Consider the following 25,294-nt stretch of genomic DNA (forward strand, 5'->3'; position numbering starts at 1 on the left):
TTTTTTGGTCTGTTCCACGACAACAAACAGTATCATGTTAAAAAAAAAAAGAAAAAGAAGTATTTACTGAGTTACACACTGTAAAATGTGACAAGTTGATTTTGCTTAAAATAATCTTGGAAACCGACTGCCTTGAAAAAGGAGGTTAAATAAGACTATAGAATTTAAATCATTTTTACTTGATATCTAAGTGTTGAGTTTACTTGAAATGTAGCTGTATTTACTATATTTTGTGAAGTTGTTGCAACTTAAAAATGACAAGTGAAATTACCTTGTTCTTTCAAAGTATTAGCAACTTCAGTCAACCAAATTAGTCTGACTTAACTTGATGATTTAGCCAATAATGAAATTGGGAGAAAATATGGATATGACTGACTAGTTTGGAACCAACAGAATACAGATATATAGCACAAATTAGCCTACTTGATTTACTTATGTTGCTAAAACGTAATAAGTTGGTTTAATTTAATTTGTCATTTTCAAGTTACAGCAACTTCACAAAATTAAGTAACTATAACAAAGTTTTAAGTGAACTTACCAATAAGAGATAAAGTAAACATAAATTGAGATTGATAGTTCTATTTACTTACATTTTTTTAAGGCAATCTGTTTACTAGATTTAAAAAAGATAAATTAAATAATCTTGTCAGATTTTACAGTGCAGGATGTCAGGAGGAACTGACACATAAATGTATGGATGTTGTTCACAAATAACTTATTGACATGACAGAATTTGCTACTTAAATCTTTTGGGTGGGTTCAAGATCTGCACCTTAAAACCATAAAGGCTTTCCAGGGAGAAGCCTATCTGAAACAGCTATCCAACTTCCTCTGAGTTTAAAAGAGAGCCATGAGGCGTTTAAAAAGGGGGGTTAAGGAAAGGCAAAGGAGGCTGATTATACACAATTTAAAGTCCAAACCCTGGCAGACTTTTTGGGGGTGCACTTCAGAAGGAGGAGGAAGAGTTGTCTCCATCAGCGAGACACCGCCTCGGTCGGTTTTACGGTTACCAGCCGTGAAGCGCACATCCTCCTGAGCCAAATGATCTGTCCTTGAAGCTGCGTCAAATTGCAACGCCTAGACGGGATGTTAAATGATTGTCCTTTCAAAACAAACGATGAACTTTTACGAGTTAAATTATCGTGCATATGCCATTTGGCTTTATAAATGCCACAAGATAATAATAATAATAATAATAATAATAATAATAATAATAACAACAATAATAACTTTGAGTAATATTTAAAAAGTTGTCCAGTGCATTGCAGTTCATGCAATAAAAAAGACTGTCAAAATAAAATCAAATATTACCTGTAAAATGTCATGTATTAACCCTCTTTTGCATCATTAGGAATCCAATTCAGCAAGTTTTTAGTCAAATTTATTTAATTGCCTGACTTTATTTTGGAAGTCATAACCGGAAGTGATTACGTACCTTACTCAGGGACACTTGACAGTAGTTGTCCAGGAGCATTGAGCGCACACGCCGCTATCCACTACATCGCACCACTGCGGTAGGAGCGGGGAAGGCAGCAGCAGCTGAGGGGGACCCGGCAGCCTCACTTCACTTGTTCCTGCAGGAAAAAAAAAAACAAATCCAGGTGCGAGAGCGCGTCTCTCTGCCGACTTTATCACAGAGGAGGACTTTACCTGAGCGGACATAACAGCAACAGCTCCAAGGGCAATCGTTATAGCCCAGGAGGGAGAACTTTTGGCTATTGCTCCGTGATTTATTATTATTTTTCCCACACACCTCTGTAACCTTGGAAGTCAGAGCTGTTTATTGTGAGAGGATGGGACCGCTCCTGCTTTCCATCGCCCTGTGTTTAGGCGCCGCTGTCCCGCAGCATGTGAAAGGTGAGTGGGAAAGTGACTGGCTGTCATTAAAACATCCTTGTTTTTTTTTTTGTTGTTTTTTTTTACACGACTATCCCTTTAGCGTGGGAGTAAACTGATCACCAGCAATCGGAGCATCCTGGCTACTAAAAGTGGCCAAGTGATGATTTAAAAGGGGGAAGCCCACATGGATAGCTGGACAAAATGCAGTGTGCGTCCATGGAAAGACTGTATTGTTTGCGGAATACGAGCTGTCTGTCAGTACGATTTGGCAGCACAAAACTACCGCTTGTAATCTCTGCACGACTCATTAGATAATTGGTTTACTTGCGTTTTAAGGACACTAGTTTGACGCGATGAAACACATTGTTTTTATTGTTTAACCGTGCGCAATTTCTCTGTGATAAGGGACCAAATCAGTCCGTGCATCAGGCGCGCACATTTTAAGGTAGAAATGTGCACTGCTTCAGTGTTTCGTGCGCCCTCACTAATAATCTTCAGCTGTTTGATTTGCTCCTGTTTAAAAAAAGACAGACGTCCAGATCTAGCCCCAGAAAGGACGTCACTTTTTTTCTTCTACAAACTGAATTAAGAAAAAAAAGATAAATGGAAAGATTTCTCCAGTGTGGGCTTTAGACAGAAGCAGATGCTATCACTCAGAGGAGATATGCTAGAGAGCCTCCTGTATTACTTGCATCACGGTACCATTATTGACTAGGATGACGCCAGGAGAGGGTCAGCTGTGTATTGCAAGTCTAGAGTCTCACCAAAAACTGTCCTTATGTAGAGAGGAGATTGTTACAAGCTTACAGATTCACCTGACTCACTGGATCAGCATTCATCTCACTCCACGCCCCCCCTCCTTTTGCCCTTCCAGTTTCTGGGAATATTTAAGCTTTTGCCCGCTGTATATTCTCTGTGAACAGTGCAGAACAGTACCTGTGGGATTTGTAAGAAAGCAGTATAGTCCTTGTGGAAGTGGGTCATGCCATCCTTCCTGTCTCTATTCATTTAGCAACATGCTTGCCTCAGGAGTCACGCATGTCAGACAGACCTCAGTCTTTACACCAGGAGTGTGCCTTAAGCAGAGTTTCTAAGGCTCCCTAAGCCTCGCAGTGTCAACTCTGAATCTGCCGTTACAAGACATAATACTCCCTGGTAGGCTGGCATAATGAATGCAGAGGAAAAAGCAGGGAGTCGAGGTGCTGTGGGTTGGCTTGTTTCAAGGCTCAGCAAGTTAAAAATACACCCTGAACTTGTCCCTCAATTAATCATATCCTGGTTAAATTTGTGTTATTGTAAAAGGGATTTTTGTCCATCTGGTTCCAAGGTGAGCACAGTTGCAACCCCATTGGCATAAAATAGCTGATGAAAGGAGGAGATGGAGGTGGATGGAGAGTGTTAACAGTATTTGATCTGTGAGCATCCTTACAGGCATCCTTGGTCACCTATTTTAGCAATGTAACTGCCAGACTTTGCTAAACCCAGAGTCAGACTGGACAAAGGTCCAAAAGCATTTAAACTCACCATCATGAAGAGTTCATTTTGATGATTAGGAATCTTTTTTTTTTACACAAAAGCTACGTTATACTTTCCTTTTGTGGTTTCTCAAAGGTAGCAGTTGTCTTTACCTGCTAACAAACACTCTATTGAGGATGTCACTGGTTGCCTCTGTCCAGTGAGACAAATTGATGGGGTAGAAACATTCGCCTTCAGGTAAAACAGACTGCATTGTTCCAAGTCAGTGTGCAATACATCACTTCCTCTGGTTGGTTACTGGTGCTGACTCTCACACATTGTTTGAGATTCAGCCTGTCTGCCTGGACAAAGCACATGACTGCACCAGTTGGCCTTCTGTATGGAAATGTAAGATGCTTTTGTGCTTGTTTAGAGAGTCAGTTTTAATGAATTTTATGCATCTTAATTTTAGTCTCAGTCTTGTTATAATGGCCTCGCAATTAGAGCCTTTTAGGCAAATGGATAGCCATCTGGAGGGGCGACGTGAGTGTTTGCTATTGGTGAATCATGATCAGTGTTAATATTGTTGGTCACTGTTCATTTCCCTTAAACATTTCACTTGATTAACACGTTTGGAAAAAGTTGGGCAAACACAGTGCACAGCTGTAAAAATGTTGCGATTTATAGAATTATTTTGGATTTAAATTGGCCTGATCAGTCACTTGTCACATTCACAGACTGTAATTTTGGTCAGTTCAAAACTTGAGGGAGCGACTGACAGAAGGCTACTTCCTTGCTGGCAGGAATGGCATCTGGTACATTTGGATAAACAATAGACCTGACTGATAATGAACGGGATAGACACTGTTGGCTGCATGTAACCTAATACTGCTTCAGACATCATGGAGCCATGGAAAACAGACTAACTCGCTTACATTGTCCTCAGATGCATCATGTTATTGTAGTATTTGCACTTTGGGCTGTGATTGTCAAGAGTTATAAGATGTATTGATCACTGCAGATATGTGACCTAAGATTTGTAAACAAATTACTGCAGCAGTGCCATACTGGCTGCATTGAGTAGTTCATTAACTGATTAGTGAAACAACGGAAAATGATTTAACAAAAAACCTGGTAACTGATTAAAGTTTGTGTTTCATTTTTAAGCACATTTTTCAAACATTTGCTGTATAATACTTGAAAAATGTGATGACTTTCTGTAGGGCTGCAAATAAGGATTATTTTAATTGTAGATTAATCTATTGATTATTTTCTATAACTAGTCTATCAGTTGTTTTGTAAAACAAATGTCAGAAAAATGTGAAAAATGCTGATTAGTGTTTCCCAAAGTCAAAGATGATGTCTTGTTTTGTCCGCAGCCCAAAGATATTCCGTATAGTGTCATAGAGTAAAGAAACCCGAAAATATTCACGTTGATGAAGCCAGGATCAGAGAATTTTAAAAATCACTCAAACTGATTATTCGGTTATTGAATTAGTTGGCAATTAATTTAATAGTTGGCAACTAATTGGTTAATCATTGCAGCTCTAATTTGCTTCATCTCTTTGTCTTATTTAATTGCAAAATAAATATTTTTGGCTTTTGAATGGTTGGTCAAACTATGCAAGCAATCGGAATATATTATTTCAGTTTTTCTTAGTGTTTTAGGGATTATAGCAGGCACAGTTCCCTGTTTTCAGACATTTTACTGAAAAAAATCAAAAAACAAAAGAAGCACATCGAAATAATTGGTTGGAGCTGCCCTAATATTGGCCTTTTCTTAAAAGTCTAGAAAGGTCTTTTTACAATGAGCTGTTTTGAAGACATACATATTAATGACAAAGTCAGTTGTGGTATGTCCTTGATTTTCTTAAAATGAAATACTTTTAAGTCAGCTGGTTGCCTCTGTGCAGAATAAAAATGGAGCTTTTGTTTGCAAATAGTTGGGATTATTAACAGAAGATGGTCTTCTTAAATGTATTCATATGATCGGGATATAGCTAAAAACTCATTACATTTACTGGCCGGTAAAGGTTATGGTGGATGTGCAGGTGACTTTTAATAACAATGACTTGCAGCCTTCCTCTATACTGCCCTTCACTCTGGTTTTAAATGGCATAGTCTTCAATCAACCGTGAGAGGTCAGACCTCTGTCAGATCAGCAGCCATGATAAACACTGGAAAGAAAGCAACTCAACGGACGACAACCCACACACAAAAAATGTAACATTTGGACACATAAATCAATCTTTCCTCACAGCTGTAGCAACATTGGCTACTGTCTTTATTTTTTTGTGTGTTTGTGGAACTTGATTGGGCTGTTCATTGTGAGAGCAGATGTTCCTTAATCCCATTAACATAGATGGAGAGTTCATTTGACTCCTATGCTGACAAGTTAATGGATACGGAGCTATTTGTCTTTGCTATAGTCTGGCCCTCGGTTGCCCTGTCTACATTTCATGCTTGACTTATTGGGAGGGCACTTGAGGGACGGTTAGAGAGGTTGCAAGGACACACGCTGAGGAAGTGCTTACCAAAGAACTTTCAGTGGCCCTAATACACGAACAGGCAGCACAGTGGTGAAATAAGTTGTTTGAGCCAACATACACTCATATAAGCCTTCTGACAGGAAAAAAAAATGACTAGCTTGTTAAGTCTTTGTATCCGATTTCCTCCCTCCCTGTAGTTGTATAATCACCTGATGCAGATCACACTTAACTTAAATATTGGTGTTGGCATTGCACTGTGGTCTATGCCCAGTTGTAGATTTTCAAGGTGACTAGAGTCTTATCAACTTTGCCTCTGCACGTCAGAGATCGAAAAAGGAACAAGAGGAACACAAATACAGATCAGCAGTAAAAATACCCTCTTTTTACACAAGACTTTCCCATATTTTCCCCTAATCCTTAAATCGATGTCTGATGTTTCTATTCACAAAACTCTGGAAACACTGATTCTGAATTTTCCCAGACATGTTAAAGGTCTAACATTTACTAAAAGCATCATGTTACATTATGACAGCTGGCTTAAGCAGCGATCTCCTTAACATTCTATTAATGCCAATGTCAAAACTCAGGCCGTGACTGTGCCAGGGAAAGAAAAAAGACCCTCTGAAACAGTAAAGAGATTACATGAATGTTTCGTTTGTAGTGTCATTTCATGTTGAGCGGACTTCACTTTTTCAGCTAAGAACATGCAGCAGCACATCCTTTCATAGACTGAACATTTAGACGACCACATGCTGGTTTTAAGTAATCCCACTGGGTCACGATTAATGACTCAACTTTTCGAGGCACAAGCGGGCTCACAGCGCAGGACCACAGTGTGAATGTGTGGCAAAAGCATTGAAGCTAATGAAGTTAAATGATGTCGTGTTTGAAATGAACTGTAACATATTGTCTGAGATTGTTCGTGAGTTTCCCGAAGCTCACTACTTTCTTGACTCACTAGAAAGATACATTATATAAAGACAAAAGCCATCCAGACAAAACACATTTAGCCTGAAGTAGATAATGTAATTTCATGCTACAGTTGGCCTTAAATTATTGTTTAGACAAATCATTTTTAACTGGCAACATGTAATATAGGTTCGATATCATTGATATAGTAGAATACAATGTATTATTCAACATTACTGCGCAGTAGTTTATCCGAAGGCTTACTTATTGCTGTACATAGGCTCTACGCCTAGCCTATGCAATTGGCTGTTGTGAGCATTTATATCTGTGAGTTGGTGTGTCTGTGTCCCTCTGCAAGCCAGTTACTCCTCCGAAATTATTAGAGATGCACAATAATGATTTTTTTGTCCATATCCGATATGCCGTTCGATAACAACACAGATATCGATATATCCACGTTTTCCCCTGCACAGTTTAAGTGATCATCAGGCCATTCTGTAGTGGAATTAACATCATAATATACATATTCTTATGGTAACGGCCCATCTATAGACAGAGACATTAAATGCAATGCTTTGTGTTATTCATTCATTGTGCAAAATAAGAAAGAGCATGTTGGCCGATTCTGATAGTTCAATTTAAATTACGCCAATATCAGGCGGTACCGATTATGTGCCAATATAAGCCTATTGTGTATCCCTAAAAATACTAAATGGCGGCGGGGTTTCTATGCAATTGTGTTGAGATTCTACACAAAATGCACATAAAACATAGCTGGATGGCGGCAGTACTAAAGAAAAATACTAAATTGGGCTCCATTATTACACAGACAAAATAATTGTCTTTTGCTAGACAAATTTTCCCCATATACACAACATGCTAACGTTCTTAGCATGAGCCTGTGGTATTTTCTGTGACTAGCCCAGCACTTGGGAGCTTGTCATCCATTCATATAAATCCAGAATATACCACATACAAGACTTAAAATGTTTTTGTGAAGGGATTTTGCAAATTGTTTTTTGTCTGTGAAAGAAAGCTTAATTTACACTGAGGGAAATGGTTTTCAGTTTACAAATATAACTCATCTGCTGTATGTATGGCATCAATTCAACCCCCTTTAGGCTACTGTTAATGTAAGGCGATATGTGACAACTACATTAATGTGTTGAAATAACATTATAAACCTGGCTTTGAACAGCGTTCTTTGAAAATGATTTTGACAGCACGAAGTCAAAGGTAAGCATTAGGCCTATACTGTTACTCAACTGTTATTAGGCTGTGTAGAAGATGAACAGCACATTTCTATTCACTCACATACATTTGCTTCTAGCTGCACCTGCAGAATATGGCTGAAATTATTCTTAATTATTGTAACCCCCCTTTTATCACAGTGTGTGCTATGACTTAATATAGAGGCCAAACTAACTAGTCATTAAACTCAGTGAGTTCACATTTGAATACAAAATATAGGTTTACACTCAATTATAGTGTCACAATGCAATATCTCCCTAATGCTTATTGCAGTAATTAAGCTACAGTTTAATGTCGCCTTTTAGTTTACTCAAAAATACCATTTGAGGTTGTCAGGGTGCAATCTGCTAATTGCATTAGAAAACATTAGACTTCCACACTGTAGCCTGGCATCATCGAACCTGGTCTGCATGTTTTATATCACAACTCAAATTAGATTAGAGCTCTTAATCTGAGAAATACAGTCAAAGGGGTTTTAGCTTTGCCTCGTTCCTTAAGCTGCCTTACTTATCCTTGCTCTCTCACATGAAATGGGAAAGCATAAATTTCATCATTCTCCATTCTTGTTAACTTCTAATTACTTTTCTTTCAGCCGTCCACCCACCTATATCTGTCTGCTATTTGCAAATACAAACAGGTTACATATCAGCTCTGTGCGTACCAATTGCACTGTATTTTCAATATAAGTTAACGAGCAACTTCGGCAGCCTTAGTAGGAACTTAATAGCCGTGTAACTGGAAAAAAGAAAGCACCTCAAGTTAAAGACTGCAGTCTGCAGCAACAATGAGACCATGTAATTAACGTATAAATGAATCTCTTTTGCTTTTTTTAATTCTGTTGTTTTTCAATCGTGTGTGTCTACCCCAATAAGTGAGTCATTCTGTTAAGATATTTCTTGACAACTGTGTGTGTGTGTCTGTGTAAAAAGGCAGTAATGCAAAGTTCACTGACAAGCATTCGGGTGGATTTTTATTGCACTCCTTCCGTGAGCTGAGAGCATTTTTTTTGTATTTGTAGCGGGAGTGGATATTGGGTGCTCTGGACCCACCCTTTTTGTCAGGACAATGTCAGAACAGCATCAGCCATTCATTATAGATGCTGGCTATGAGTGAAAGAGTCCACCTTTCCACAGTGGATCAATAAGCAGAATACATTATTTTGGATTAAGTGCAGGACTGCAGCAGTCTGTAAATCGGAGGAGGTGTGAGCGGTTCCAGCCTGTTTAAGCTCTATTGTGAGACCAAAGCTGTAAAACAAAGAGATTAGAAAAAAGAAATGTCATTTTGCAGAGTTTAAAGCTTACATGGATGGATGAATGACGCACAGACCTTTGAATGTTTAAATGTTTTATCTTTACACAAAAAGCCAGCTCCTGACACATTTCTGCGATGTAATATCTGTTCTGTGTGAGGATATAAAGTCTTTTATGTTTGTAATTTATAGTCTCTCCATCTCTCAAAGACTCTTTCTAACAATGTGTGTGTATTATGCTTTTAGTTTTATGGCCTTGTCAGGTGTGTGTAGGCCACACAGTCTCATATAAAGTTTGTAATGGGAGAAGATTTTGTGGGTAATTTTTCAAATAAACCCAAAGCTTGCAACATTTATGCTTGTATTTATTGGACAAGCATGCTTAGTAAACTGAAGTAAAGCCTGCTTTAGCCAAAATAAGATTGGGCAGTTAAAGCAATGAGCTTTGCTTTGGTCAGATAAAGTCTCTCTGTTGGGCTCTGGAACGCCACTGCATTTTCAATAAGCCCAATCTACTTATTTGAGATCAGATGGGTGAAGGTGGCTTAAGTTCTTACTTCCAACAAGCCCTAAGGTGGATGTGAGGTACTTATTCTTATTCTAGAGGCATACTTTAATCATGAGCCCCCAAGTTACAGTCTGCACACCAGGGTCAAAACAATAACTTTAATCATTTACCCTTTTCTTCTTTTGCATGTGCTGTAAATGGTGCCATAGAATAAGATGCATGGCCATAATGCTCAAATCTTAAACATTATTTTTCTAGTTGCCATTCATCCTTTAATAATATCTCTCTGTTTTGTTTATGTCTGTCCTTACCCTCACCCACTTCAGTAACGAGGGAGGTGCAGACCTAGTTTTAAGATTTGTTTGTGCATTTCATCTCATTCCCAGACTAATCAGCTCTGTAGTTTACTGCATTTTAACTCATTTTTGATTATGTCAATACCTGCACTGATGATGTCGTGTTCTTTTCTGTGCTTGTGTGTGTTTGTGTGCAGTTGTGTGGGCTTGTGTGCTCGAAGCTGGGAGAGGTAACCCAGAAATGTCATCACACAAAATCTAGGCAGCAATTCTGGCTCTTTAGTGCAGCGTGGATGTGCATCCATACTTCACTCATTTGCCAAAAAACAAAAACAACATCCATTTATTTATCATGTCAGCCAGCCTGCTTTTATACTAAATTGTGCTGAATGCCAACAAGAGGGTGTTTGGTGGGTGATTGAGAACAAGACAGAGTGTATCTGTTAAAAGAAATGTTTTTTAAAAATGTTGTTGATATGTTTTTTTGATCTGTATATGCCATATTCCAACTGTAAGCATTTTCTTCAACTCAAATATGAACAAATGGCCCTGGACTGGTGCCAAGTACTTTTCAGAAGGGTTACGTGAGGTAACGACATAAAGTATACACATGCTATCTATTGAGGAGTTAGGGGCTGTTTTCTTTTAAAGTGGAACATCCCCGGTCCAGATGTTTTAGTTTACCCTTGGGCCATGTAGTCCGAAGCGGAAGAGGGGATGAGAGCCAGGATGGATATTGCCTTAATGTGAAGTTCAATAAACAGCAACCACTCACCTTGAAACTTCACAGTAAAGAAAACTTACAATACATTGTATTTCACAAAAGGGGCAAAGGTTGCAACAAGATGCACCATTTTGGTAATTGTTAGGTACAGGTTTGAAACTGATATTTAGGGTAGGTGCATCATGGGCCAATAGAAGCTACATGTAACAGGTGCAGCAAGGCAGCCATTGGCCGCTAGTTTTGTGTGAGCGCTGAAAGACAGGAAGTGACAAAGAGCTGCTGGTCATCCTGACTTTGTAACAGGAAGAATCTGAATTCAGCTTAATTCCAGTGGGCAGTGATGCTGTTTTGCAAGATATCAAGTTTATGTTTTCCTGGTTTGAAGCTTTTTTGGACTTCAGTTCAATAAGAAAACTGGACAAGCTGATTGATGCTGTATTGTGTAGGTTATGTCATGTATATTTACAGGTTCATTCATTAAAGCCACAGGGTGGATTTATTGTGAAAAAAGTACAGCAAGCAAATAACATCATATTATATTACTATATTGATAATTTTGGTATACATTTATCAGTAATGTAACATTATTGTGATCAGATTGGTCTGTGTATTTCCTGAAAGATTTCCCTCTATGGAGAGCAAAGCCCACAAGAAAAAACAGACACACCAGTGATAAGATCATCTGAACGTGTGGCATGCAACAAAAATGTTTGCTGCTGGCCACCATACACCAATCTTTGTTTGTGTCATTAAAGTCATCTCTATGGAGCCTGAAGCTTGCAACCAAATACATGGGGCACAAACACAGCCTAACACCGTTGTCGCAGCATGCCTGCAGCAGAGCGCATCCATTATACTCAAGCTGCTACACTGACCACAGAAGCAATGCACACCAGTGTGGGCATTAAGCTGCTTTATGCTATTTAAATGCGGCAGTTTTACCTTTACGAGGACAAGCGGTTACGGACAGTGAATGAATGAATGAGTACATAACCAACTGCCTTGTGACTTGGTGAAACTCAATACACACTCAGTGAAGCTAACAGGTAACCACACACTACAAAGATAGCGTGTAGCAGGTAAAATAAACCTACACTGCTCCACTCAGGTGACGTGGCGCGTACTTGTTCCATGTTTTCTGGCCGTAGAAGGAGTCACAGTACGCCCTGCACACGCTGTATGTCCTTGGGCCAACATAGATAGACACAGTCTTACCTTCTAATTAAGTATGAATTATCACATTACCCATTTAATAATTATATGCATATTTGTGTTGTGAACATGATCAGTGAAATGATAATGGGGGCGTGAGTAGATGCAGTATACATTATGTGTGATTCCTTGATTCCTTCTATTATATAACATGGTGGCACTGGTTTTGATACTGCTTTGCATATTTTAAAGACGTGGCTTATTTTAGGGAAACAATGAGAGAAAAGCAGAATAGAAGACAGGACAAAGACATTAATTCAATAATAACCCAGTAATGACATGAAAGGAGAAGATTTCTAACTACTACACTCTTTGGATTGTCTTTTAATGACATTCACTGTAATAGTAGTTTGAAAAGGACCTGTTAAGCTTTATCCACAAACTGCAGAGCTGTCTCAACCTTATTTACCATTTCTTTAAAGCGTTCACCTTCATTTTCACTTTGTTTTCTTTCCATGTTGTACATCCAAGCTAAACCCACTGACACCGTTCACCATGCTGAGCGCCGCTTCCAATTTTGCTTCTAAACCAGGTACTTCGACAATGTGGTCTCTGTATAATTCACCACTGTTTGAGGTATGAAATATTTACAAGTGTGATCTTTCTAACCTGCCTCAGCTGTTCTATGTAGGTGTGCTCCACTGCAGATGCAGGCAGGCTCATACTGAAGTACAATGGGAACAATATGCTAGTAAATCTTGTACTGTTTCAAATGTAGAAGCTGTGAAGGGTCTGACAAGTTAAATTAGCGGTTCGAAAGTTTAAATCACAGAGCGGTATTTTTAACCAGGTTCAAAGCATTGAAGAAGAATCTTTGTGGGATATCTCACCCTCTATCTCTCTGTCTCCATCTCTATCTCACACACACACACACACACACGCTCACACATACTAGAAGCTATAATTATAACACATCAAACCATGGTTCTGAGGTGGCTGCTGCAGCTGGGCAAAGATTTGGCTTGATGTTATGAATAAAACAATTTCATAGCTTTTGCTTGCACTATGTATTGGACTTGTATGTTTGAGTTCATGCAGAGCATGAGCTTATTTTGCAGATACATGCTTGTCTGTTTGTCTGATGCCTGTGTGTTTGACTCATTTCCAACGTGTGTGTGTGTGTGTGTGTGTGTGTGTGTGTGTGTGTGTGTGTGTGATGTCCACGATAATTTATTTGAATTCTCCTGCTCACTGAGTATTTATTCAAAGAGATGCAAAATAATCACTTAGAAGTAGCTCTGGGATAACATTTTGATGTCCGGTAATCAACCATGACTGTACATCATCACTCATAAAGCTACTGTAAACTGAGCCTTGTCTTGCTCAACACTGTGGCTCTTTGAGGGAAGAAGCGCCTGCTACATGAAATTCACTGACCAAGGAGTAAGCAGGATGAAGAAATTCAATTTGTCAAGGTCTGCCCTTTCCAGTACACACAATGCACAGCTTAGTCTAGCGGGTGTGAAGTATGAGTGGGACAAGGATCAGTGAATGTTGTGTAACTACTTCATGTATTTCTAACATGCGTATAGTTAAATAGAGCAACATCACATTCAGCTTTCTAGTTGTCGCAGTTTCAATTGCCAGTATGACTGTAACCAAAAAGGGAGTATATGAAAGAACTACTCAGCAGAAGTGCAGCTTTTGTTAAGGCATTTACACACCAGGGCTTTTTTGTTTGTTTGTTTTTTTGGCAATAAATTTGCACTATATATATTTCATGATTAAGTTGAGGGGGGGGGGGGGGGGCAAAATTAATTACTAATTACTTTGTCAGCCCAGTGCAAACCAGATCCACTCCTTCTTTTTTTTACCTTTCACAAGAAGTGACCAAGACATACACACTGTGTAACTGTTTACCAGCAGGAACTCATATTTGCTAAAAGGAAACTACTGTGACAAAACTAGCTCGCAGTATCATAGGCTATACAACTACTTACCTCAGACAGACTGCCACATGCTGCTCAGGGTCAATAGGATCGCGGTAGTGGGTCCTCTGCCTCCTCAGATATAGCACTAGCATCCATAGAAGGACCTCAAACTGTTGTCATTTTTTTCTAAGCAGAAAAGAGCTGGCACAAGTCTGTTTGAACCATTACTGAACAAGTGTTGCAATTGTCACAAATTCACATAACTGCTGGTAAAAAGAATTCTAATATGAAATATTTGCAGGTGATTATTTTGCATTTTTTGTCCCGTTAATTGCTCACGTTCCCAGTGTTTTAAGGCCTATAGGTGACTATTCATTCTCCATTAAAACCAAAATTAACTGGTGTGATGAATTAATGCGTGTTATGTATGATGTGACATTTAGAAGAGAATTTAAAGGAATAGAATGAGAGTATGTTCTATATGTAGCTGGAGCCAACAAAACAATCCATACGCAAAACAAAGTTTAAAAACAGTTTGTAGTTTTATCAGGGGTTATGTGAAGAGAAATCGAATGAAGACTTGTAGTCGCCATGAGTGTGCCGGAAAACCTGCAGAGATTACAGAAAGTCACAACACTTTCAGCCAAGAAATAGTGGCACATGATCCCCCATTAAAACAGTGAATTGTTTTTTGCCATTGCTTTGATTAATGTATGGATTAAACAAACAAGACAAGTTGTGAAAATGTTTAGCTTTGAAGGTAATGGTAGGTGTGTTTTAGTTCTCAAGGACAGAGCCGGACTAGTTGTTTAGTTCCTAGTCTATATGCTAAGCTACTTTGCTACCGGCTCCAACCACATTTAGAACAGACAGACATGAGAGTGATATCAATCTGCTCATTTAACTCAAGTCATAAACATATAAGCATATTTCCCAAAATGCTTACTTTAATTTAAAATATGTTTTTAAAAAAAAGAATAGAATAAACATAATATTGAATGAAATGCTTTTTCCAGATTTCTCAAACTTAAGATTGGCTCTTTGAATGTCTCCGTCTCTTGCACACGCAAAAAGACTACACATTAGAATTTACCGTACTAGTGCATCCTTTGTGGATTTTGAATCAGAGGCTTGCTCAGTCACTGAGTGTATTTGTGTGGCATAATTTCCCTTTCATCCAAAATGCCACATGGAAAACATCAAGACAACAAGAGAGCTAATGAGGTAAACATTTAGCGAACAGGGTCACAGAAATGCCTTCATGTGCTGTTGAATATGCATTAATCCTGTGAATTAGTGACACACTTTTCAAGTAAAATGCTTTTTCCCCCTCGCCCATTTTTTTCTCTCCTCGCCTGTTAATCTGCACTGGCACTTCCCATCACAGATACCTTCCTCTTCAGCAGTTACTGTGAAGATTCAGATGAGATGTGAGCTCTATTTCTTTATACATGTTTGATGAATCTTTTTATTCCACTTCTGGGATACAAGTATGAATGTGGGAGATCTTGTCTGGGAAAAAAGGTACAAAAGAAGGGAGGTTTCCAAGTTTGTAATGAGGCTAGCATGGCTCTCCTGGCTCACGAGCAAACTAGGGCATCTGTAATGAGCGTGCAGAGAAACGATGGGGTGGGGGCAGCGAGAACGCAGAGAGGCATGTTGCAAACCTGAAGTGAGCCACAAGTTCAGCTGTCCAGTGGATGTTCGGAGGAAGGAGGGGCCAGGCAGACTGTAGCTTTCATTCAACAGGAGACAGTAAATGAATTTAACAATTGCTACTCTCTTTTCAGACCTAAAGTGTGCATTTTTCCAGAAGTGCATGGCTAGATATGCATACAGAATTACAATATATCTATAATATTTTTCATGACGAAAGACCCAACAGTGCAAGAAAGCACAAAAACTACCATAAACAGAGGGTTGAAGAGACATTTGTGATTTAAATTACCCACAATGTTGGGTAGAAATTATTCAAAACTTCTGATTTGTTCAACATAGTTCTGCACTGCTATGTACACATATGTAATGTCATGAAAGTCCCACACAGTTAGGGTTGTAGCAATATACCCATTTTAAGGTATGCTGTGATGTAAAAGTTGACAATTATCATACTGTGTACATTAATATCTCCGATACTGAAAAAACGGCGCTGGATGGAGAATCTCACCTTTATTTTGGTTATTTTCAAAAGGGGGACTTTTTACACACACTTCCACAAACAAAAATGGTTTTAAGTCTTAATTATAGTGACAAAACATTTGTTCAACCAAAACTAATCTTTCTGTTTTCATTCTAAAAATAATAATAATTATATATGCCACAAAATCATCATAAAGAATATGAATCCAGTGAAATGTTAATGAGCTATAGCTGACTATTAATTAGCTAGAATCTGAAATAGGATGAATCACGTTAATTACCACAATCCATCATCGGGCCCTGATGTTAGTTTCTCTGACTGTCATTGATTTACAACTTTCAGAGGTTCAGACACACCAACAATCTGTTTTGATGATTTATTTTTTTATATTTTTTTTATTTATCTGTACAGATACCTATAGTAGTAAAAGAAAGTGTACATGCAATCATTTAAAGACATGTATATGTTTTAAATCTTTCATACGTTTATACATAGCTACTGTTGAGCTCCTAATTTGTTTGGGTTACATTTTTGTTCTGTTTTTCTATGTCGAAGATTAAAGTAGTCATATCTGTCAACTCCACATTCCTGCCAATGCATAAATAACCATGTAACAATATTAGCAGTGTAGTAATCATCATTAATTAAAATCCACTCTTGGCCTAAAGGGATAGTAAACCTAAAATAAATACTCTCCGCAGTTAACTTGCCTCTGAGCAGGTTTTATCACTTACCTGCGGAGGCCATCACACAAAATAAATAGCTTTACAACGTAAGACCAGCTAAGGGCAGGCAGAGGTTAGCTTGGTGTATGAGACCCAGATTAAAGTATGTTACTGAGCCTGCAGTGTCATGGGAGGATGTTACTGTATATATGGGAGAAACATGCCCAGGCACACTAAAAAAGGAGAATTGTTAACCCACTTAAAATAGTTCCTTCAGTTGTTAACACATAAATGAATGAAGTTTTCTCAACTCGATTTCTGAGCAGTTGTTTCAATCAAACTTGATAACAAAGGTTGCCAAATCCAATTTTCTATTACTCTATGTATTAGGCATTTAAAAAAGGGGCACGATGTGGGCAGTGAATTAACCCTATAACTTGTAAATTGTGGTTTTGTATATGGACTGTGTACATTTGTCTATGCATTGAGCGTTTTAGTACTCTTACAGTATTTTTTATAGATTTTATACCTGCATTATGACAAAAAAGGACATGGAAATCTGACTTTTTTTTCAGTATTGGACTTTTAAAATCCAAATCCATTGTTTGTTTTGAAACCATTGCACATTTTTATTCCATGGTGACTTTGGTTTCACCTGAGGAAAGGTTTTGAGTCCTTGGTCCCAGGTTGCGGCAAAATCCGGTGAACCCTCGAGACACCTCGCTGAGTGCATTATCGCTGCCCCTGGCCCATGATGAGGAGAGGTATCGATCTTATCCTCAGACGAAAGCCCTCTGTGCACCTCTGCAGGGCTTAGAGATGGCTGAGGCAGGATGCACAGTAATGAGAGCAATAGAGGGCAGAATGGAGGGCTAGCTGATTGCTAACAAGGATGGAGACCTTTACACTACAGAAAAGAAAGAAGCTTACTGGGCATTTTTGTTTGTTTGTTTTCATTTAACCCCTCTCTTCAAGCTGCTCAGTTCTTTCTTTGTCCAAGCACAGTTTAGGTCTTAACCACACCATGCACTGTAGCTGTGACGGTCTTATCAGGACTTTAGGACCCCTGTGGGAATATATCTCAGCACAGACTGTTTGAAAAGTAAATTTAGTTTACTCCCAGTATGAAGTCAGAGGAGCAGTGGCGGTGGTCTCAAACGATTAAAAGCATTTCTTAGAGAAAGTGGTTTGAGCTTAGCCAGACCTAAGAGGGTAGGATACCTCTGGCTGGGAAGAAAGATCCTCAGTCCTTTGAGTGCTATGGTCGGAGGCTTTTGTGGCAGCAGAAGTTGTTTTTGAGACGAGGACTCCAAAGAAAAGACTTAGTGTGTGCAAGCCTTTGAGATGATGATTATGTTGAGTGAAGCCACTAACCTCACAGTGACCAAAGCTCAAGCACACCATACTCATTACGGGTTGAATGGTGCTGAATCAGGGCCATGACTGCTGTAGGTTTTGGTTAGGCTTTTCCATAGCTTACATCATATTGTATAGTGGTGGGAGCGGTAGATAAACCAGACCCAACAACAGATGGATAAGATTAACTTAAAAGGATGCATATGCATTACAGTGTTGTCATGATTTGAGATTTTTGACTTTGATACCACAACCAAGTTTTGTATCATGGCACTCTATACCAGGGGCCTTCAGTTTTTTAAGGCCAAGGACCCCTCAACTGAAAAAGAGACGCCACAAGGATTCCCCTTCTTCTGAGATGCATATTAAACTGGGCCGACAACAACGTGTAGGGCAGCCTAAACATGCAATATATAAACATTCCTTTTTATTGTACATAAAATACTAAGCTATTATTTATTAGACAATGGTTTATAGGAAACAGCCTGTTATCAGTGCTGTGTACTCCAAATTAAATGGGTCTTTTTTTGATGAATAAGCAGATTTGTCTTTGTTTATAACATGTTGTATTTGGTCCCCCCCCCCTGCAGTAACTCTGAGGATCCCCTGTTGAAGACCCAGGCTGTATACTGAAACGATACTTGAAACTGAAACAATATTGATTTGAAAGTCCATACCTAAAAGATGAGAAACGGAATATCCACGAGGTTTGATCACATTTTGTTGCAAAACCAGGAGACCCATGGTGTACAAAATACAACTATGAAAACCTAACATTTTCGTTATAATTTCATACATATAAGGGCAAATTGCTAATCTATGGTTATATTTATTGAGGCAAATTGTAATGTATTACTTTATTTATTATGAACCTGACCTGTACAATTCCCATGTGTTATGAATAGTTACATAATTTTACAAAAATAAATGTTTGAACAGATATACATTTTACCTACAAGTAAAAAACATGAGAACTTCTATAACTAAAGCATTTTTAACAAAAAAAAGGATTGAAAATAGGATCTAAATTGTGGTATACGCTGCAACACTAATGTGTTCCTGGTCATGTCAGCTTGTATTAGTGCCTGCTCAGACCAGATTGTGGCTCTATGTGTTTGTGAATCCGGACACAATACAAGGTGCTGAAAGGTAATAATATTGTGACTACTTGCAGTGTAATTTGCAAACTAAAAGTAAATTGAAGAATAGGTTTGACATTTTGGGAAATGCACATAATCACTTTCTTGCTGAACATTAGTGAAGAAGATCAAAACCAATCTCCAGTCTGTTAGGCAAATATGAAGCTGCCACCAACAGCTGGTTAGTCTAGCTTAGCATCAAGTCTGGAAATAGGAGGAAATAACCTAGCCCAAATTTGCATTTCTTAGGACACAGCGAAGGTGTAACCCACTCTACTCTTCCTCTGATTGCCTGGTACTCAATGCCTTCGATAGTTGGAGTTGTCATTTTAAGACAGGAAGGGGGAGAGGGGTTGGGGTTAGGGTTTGGGTTGGGGATAGGATGTCAAGGTTAGCCAATCAGAGGTGGAGTAAGGCAGGTCATGCCTTTGCTGTCCTAGGGAATGCAAATCTCTTTGTCACGCTCTTGTCTCCGTCCCCTGAAAGGTCAGCGCTGACAAGAAGACACAGCAATTAGTCAGTGACTCATTCGCATGTGAAAATTCACCAAAGATGAACTCTCAACAAAAGTGCCACAGACTGATTTTGCTGCGATGAGCAAAGTTATTCACTGCATTAATTCCACAGCTGTGAAATCACTTCAATTTAAAATGTCCCTGCCATAAATGCTGGTCTGACCGAGCCCTTAGATTTTGGCCTTTTTCAAATGAGGAAATCACTGGATGGACCTCTCCAAATACTAATATCGGCCCATTCTGCTTCAGTTCCAGTAGCTGTAGGAATCTGTTAAACTCAATAACGGGGAAAGTTTAAAGGACTGCCCTCAGCAATTGACTGACTTCACAGGAGCACCAAAGGTTTCTCTCATCTTCAAAATGTCCCTGCAACGCAGACCTAGATCTCTTCTCTCTGGACTAGGTCCTCCCAAAAGCTTTTGCAGACGTAGCGGCCAGCATGCTCTCTGTTATCAGTACCCATTTCATCTGTTTGATGTGCAGCTTTTTCTCAGGCTCTCTCCACAGTCTCTCTTCACTCAATTCCAGTCCACATTCCTGCATGTTCATTTTTTTGTTCCCCTTTGTGCACTAAAATCTTTTATAGTGCTGTTTCTGAATGGTAGGCTGTGTTATGTGTTCAGCTCACTAGGACCACACTGTCTGCCTTTCTACCGCTCCATGGATGTTTAGCATTTTCAGCCCTCTCTAAACATCTTCTCTCTCTTCTTGCTTCCCCCTCCCAGAGGCCAAAGCGAGCTTATTCCCTTTAGCTATTACATCCAATTAGGAGGAGTGAGAGTTTCACCCCTCCTCTCCTTCTACACTAACAATGTGGAATACAGTGGAATGAGTCAGGGTTTTCTCTTCTTTTCTTTGATGTGAACAAATTACGCTTCAGATACACACTTGGCAAGGAAACAAAGATCCAGTGTACTCTTTCAAGTTTGGATTCTTTGTCATTTGGTGAACAACAACATACACAATGCAAGTAGAGACCATTTGGTGCGGATTGATGGCTTCTTTTCTTTCAGCTGTTCTCTTTGAGCTTGGTAAAAAATCTTGCTTAAAATTAGATGTGAATGATAACTGTGTAAATATATGTGTATTTATATCGTAGGGGCGTTGTGGTGACATTTTAACTAATCACAGACTATGATCATCACATTGCTAAGACCTATATTTGAAGCAAGAACTTTTTCCAGCCTTTCCATGAACACAGCTGTTCTGATACTATTTATTGCTGCCTTAAATCAGAGTGGTCCTTGCTGCTCGTCCCTCTCTCTGCAGAACATGACCATAAGCTACCTTCAGAGGCCCTTTATTTGAATATAATACAGGGCTGCATATATGTGAAGAGTATTCAAGATGACCTTTAAACATCTCTTTCTGTTGCAAAACCAATGATCTACAAATGACCTTCAGTTAACATTCTAGGAGTTTTATGCAAAAAATTATTTAAAGAGCACTTAGGAAATAAAGTGCATGCAGTCTACAGTATGTGACTCACATTGACACTGTCATTACAGCAGTGTTGAAGAAAGAAATGGAATGAAACATACTTTTGTTTAATCCTTTTTACCTCTACAGTAGTATTGTGCATCATACTGGAGGTGTCAAGTACTTGTAAGAACGAAATCCTCTAAAACAGATTGGTAGGTGTTTGGTTAAGTGTATCCAGAGCCCATGAAAGCAGCTTTCTGTGCCACAAACGATAAAGCTGAAGCCTTTAGACAAAAAGTTTGGTATAATATAACGTGTGCTTATAGGTGATAAAAAGGAACATCCTCACTAAATCAGTGAAAACTGTATGGAGCTTTCTTTTTTTAAAGACAATAAGACTTAACCTTTGGAGTGCCATCTCAGATAACGGAAGTAAACAGAGGTTTGCGATCCAACAGCGGCGGAAAATTACCATCAAATTTCTGGAAACAGCTTGTGCAACATAATGGGGTCAGTGCGCTTTAGCGCTCGTGCAGCTCATTTGCTGGGGTTTATTGGTCATACATGCTTTGGTTTATTACGTGAGAGTGAAGGTAATGATGGCAACATTTTTTTTTTTTTTTATCTTGTTGGGAACTGTGTCTTTAAAATGGAGGCAAGAGCTGCAACTATGAGTCCATTAGTTGCTCAGTGAACAGAACATTAATTGGCAACTATCTTAATTATTATTATAGTAATATTTTAAGCAAAAATGCCAAACGTGTAGGTTCCATGCTTCTTAAATGTGAGACTTTGATGCTTTTCTTTGTCATAGATGATGATAAACTGAATTTCTTTTGATTTTTTAGACCATAAACTATTTGAGGATGTAGCCTTGGGCTCTGGGCAATTACACAGTACATGTTTCACTATTTTCTGACACTTTTTTGACAAAATAATGAACTGATTAATTGAGAAAATAATGGTCAGATTAGTTGATAATAGCCCTAGTGTGGCGAGCAGTCTAATATGGAGGCTTCCGCTCCTTGGCATGCCCCGCTAAAGTCTGCTTCCTTCCCTTACTTCTTCTCTGCATCCATCCTCCATTTTTCTTCTCTTTGGCACTGTTGCGGTTATAATCCCTACTTGCATTATTCATTTGGATACGCAGATCTAATAAATATACATTCTTCTTGGAAGGGGGGGTTCTCTGTATATACCCAGTGTCTCGCTTTATGTTGTCTCTGCTGTTTTAAAAACCACAGTAAGTGAAACCAGAGAAGCTTTTGATCTGACCACATATTGCAAGTATTGTGGCTTTTGTATATTATAACAGATTTTTACAGTAATGTTTCACGCAGTAGCAGCAATAATGGTCTTTATTCTGTTTATGTGGGTTTCTTCCTTTTCACGTACATGAGGGAAAACAATACATTCAGTGCAGCTAGTCATATAGCACTTCTTTGTCCCCTCAAACTCCCCTGGGATCAGATTCAGTCCCTTGCAGTGTTACCCATCTAAGTGTTAGATTTAAGGCATTTAGATGGCATCTACCATAGATGTTGTGGTTATAGGGTTATTGTTTTTCCCCTGCACAGTAGGAAACAGAGCAAAAGAAAAGATGGAAAAACATGCTTTAGAAACAGTATCTTTGCTGAAAGTGAACAGTTGCTGCACTGCCATGCATATCGGCCTCCTTGCCAAGGCATCTGGTTGTTGCTCATTAAACAGTGCAACAACCGTCATTCAGTTTGGAATTATTTCTGGAAGAATAGCAACAATTAATCCGTAAATGAATAGTTTTTGTGTTCAGACTGGATGGCATTCAGCATGCTTGTGTTTTCTATCTGTTGCCTGAGGATTCGATCAAATCTTGAATTTGTACTCAACTTCAATTAATGGCATCAGGGATTGTATTTTATCTGAAATTGTCTGTTAGAAAAACTGTCAATTTTGTCCACTTCAGTATTCTTGAGGTGGCCCCCTATAGGATGTGGGCAGTCGATACTGACCATAACAGTATTGAGAAGATGCATTATTTGGCAGACACTCACTTTTTTTTACACTGACACTTAAGAGCAGACTTAAAAAGGAGGGGAAAAAAGGGGGAAAAGAAAAAAAAACATTATTGATTATGTGTCAAAAACCCAGTGTGAATCAGACCTTGGATATGCCTGCACTCTGTATTGACCACATTAAAAAAACACTTTCCTGTTGACAGTTGGATCCAATGGGTTTTTCGTTATGTTATGCTTGGAATAACAATTTGATGCTCTATTTGACCGAACATCCTCTCCGCAAGCAATCGCATACTGTATACAGTCTGTGATATGATGGATTTTTAACAGTTTTATGGTTTCCTTTATTTGACTCAGGCACACTTGTCAAAGGAAAACAACGACTCTAAGATCTTTGCTCTGTTTTATGACAAATCAATATATTAAATTCATATTGATATTGAGACTCCACAGCAAAATACGCACTTCATAAAGGCTTTTTGGAATACTGTGGATTTGTTGCCATTTGTTTTAAACGCCAACAAAGATTCATAGTCAGTACACCGACTGGTTTTGCCAGTTCAATGTTATTTTACTCAGCTGGCACCTGACTTCAATATGACGTCAGAAAGACGTTGGACTCTTGCTCTAAACAGACCTTATACTTTAGTTGGAACGATTATCAGGGTGATGATATTTTAAAATATCGAACAGTATTGTAATTTCACCTTCTGAATGTTAATATTTTGATGTTTAGCAGATGTTTTTTTGTTTTTTTTTCTCCATACCTTACAGCTTAAGGTTGCTGTCCTACATCAAGATGATGTTGGCATGAGACTATTGTAAAACGCTGGATTTTGGCTACTTAACAACACAACTTAAAACCAACAAAATGTCAAAGTCATCTGTTGTCAGTATCCTTCATCAAATTGAGGTTGCCATTAGAAATAGGGGTCTAAATCACAAGATTAATTACAAAGAGACATTATATTGATGCTTTGGACAACAATATTCGCCAATATCACACAGTCTGCCACAATACAATTTCAGTCCTATTCACTCCAGGCTGAGAGCACTGTTTGAATGTTATGGGAGGAAATGTGCTTGGACAGAAATGGTGACATGCCATGGGAATTTCAAAATAAAGGCATATCGTAAAGATGGTGATATAATTTTTTATTCATTGTATCGCGAATATTGGATTGTTGATTGTTGAATTGATGTATTAATATAGACTGATGTATTGTTACAATTCTAATAAGTTGTTGTCCTGACATTGAATTTCAATAATCTGACATCAAAACCTCAATGTAACAACAATGATGGCCAGCTGGGTAGATTTTGCTGCTAGTGCATGTCAAAAAAATGCAGCTAAAAAGAAATGGTCATAACAGAGATTCCTCTTAAAGTTTTATTTATTTTAAATGGTAAAAGTGGCAAATGTGTGTTTCTGAGAAGATGGGACTCTTTTTTTTTAAATTTACCAAATACATAAAGAGGAATACAAGTTGTTTGCTGTTTACAGCACTACAGATGGGTTGGGATTATTTAACATTTACTCCAGTAAATAGTAAAATCCATTGGGCTGATTGTGCCACAGCCAATTTAAAAATTTGATAAACTTGAATTCTGAAACACATATCATCTATCACTGTTTTATTGAGCAGTGCTTGTATTCCCATAATAAACTGTTTTGGCAGTGCTTTCACCACTACCTTGGGAAACACAGATGTAATCAAGCAAAAAAATGTATACATTGTAAAGCATACCACAGCTGTCTGTCAGAAAAATTGCAATTTGTATTGATTTTACTGTATTATGCAGCTTTGTTTTTCATAGTATCCAAACTTTCATGTGCTTGAAATTGCATGTAAAGCATCTCTGAAAGCGAGGTGAGCTGCATGGGAAAAAAAATCCCTGATTTCATCCTGAAGTGCGTTTTTTTTTTCTTTTCTTTTCATTCTTAACCACATGTCATAGAGCCAATCGTTAATGGAGGACTTTACCCTGCACCCCTGCTCCCCTGACAAAAACAGTAAAATGTCGATGGATGCATTATTTACTTACAGAGAGATAGTGTTTACCACTCCACTTGATATAAAGGGATGTGCTACTGCACTTCCTTGTCATTAGGTGGGAGAACATCAACAATGCCTCCCTAATTATTGTTGGTATTGTGTTTGTGAGTCATTTCACAGTTAGCCACCCACTCCATAGCAAGATGATTTAATGTTAATAAGCACTGCAATGATGGAACAAACACTTTTAAGGGTGA

The 25,294-nt window shown here is 38.5% G+C and overlaps 1 protein-coding gene across 3 annotated transcripts in view; it reads left to right on the top strand.

Moving 5' to 3' along the window:
- Positions 1-1,490: 1,490 nt before the first annotated feature.
- The window catches only part of edil3a (EGF-like repeats and discoidin I-like domains 3a), a 131,602-nt gene continuing 107,798 nt past the window's right edge, over positions 1,491-25,294 (top strand). For all 3 annotated transcript variants that reach the window (XM_042488581.1, XM_042488582.1, XM_042488583.1), the window contains exon 1: positions 1,491-1,857. In XM_042488581.1, the coding sequence (XP_042344515.1) occupies positions 1,794-1,857 (64 nt within the window). In that variant the 5' untranslated portion in view covers positions 1,491-1,793. The remainder of the gene's footprint in view (positions 1,858-25,294) is intronic.

This window comes from Plectropomus leopardus, chromosome 6 (genome assembly GCF_008729295.1).
Source record: "Plectropomus leopardus isolate mb chromosome 6, YSFRI_Pleo_2.0, whole genome shotgun sequence".
Classification (NCBI taxonomy): Eukaryota; Metazoa; Chordata; class Actinopteri; order Perciformes; family Serranidae; genus Plectropomus; species Plectropomus leopardus.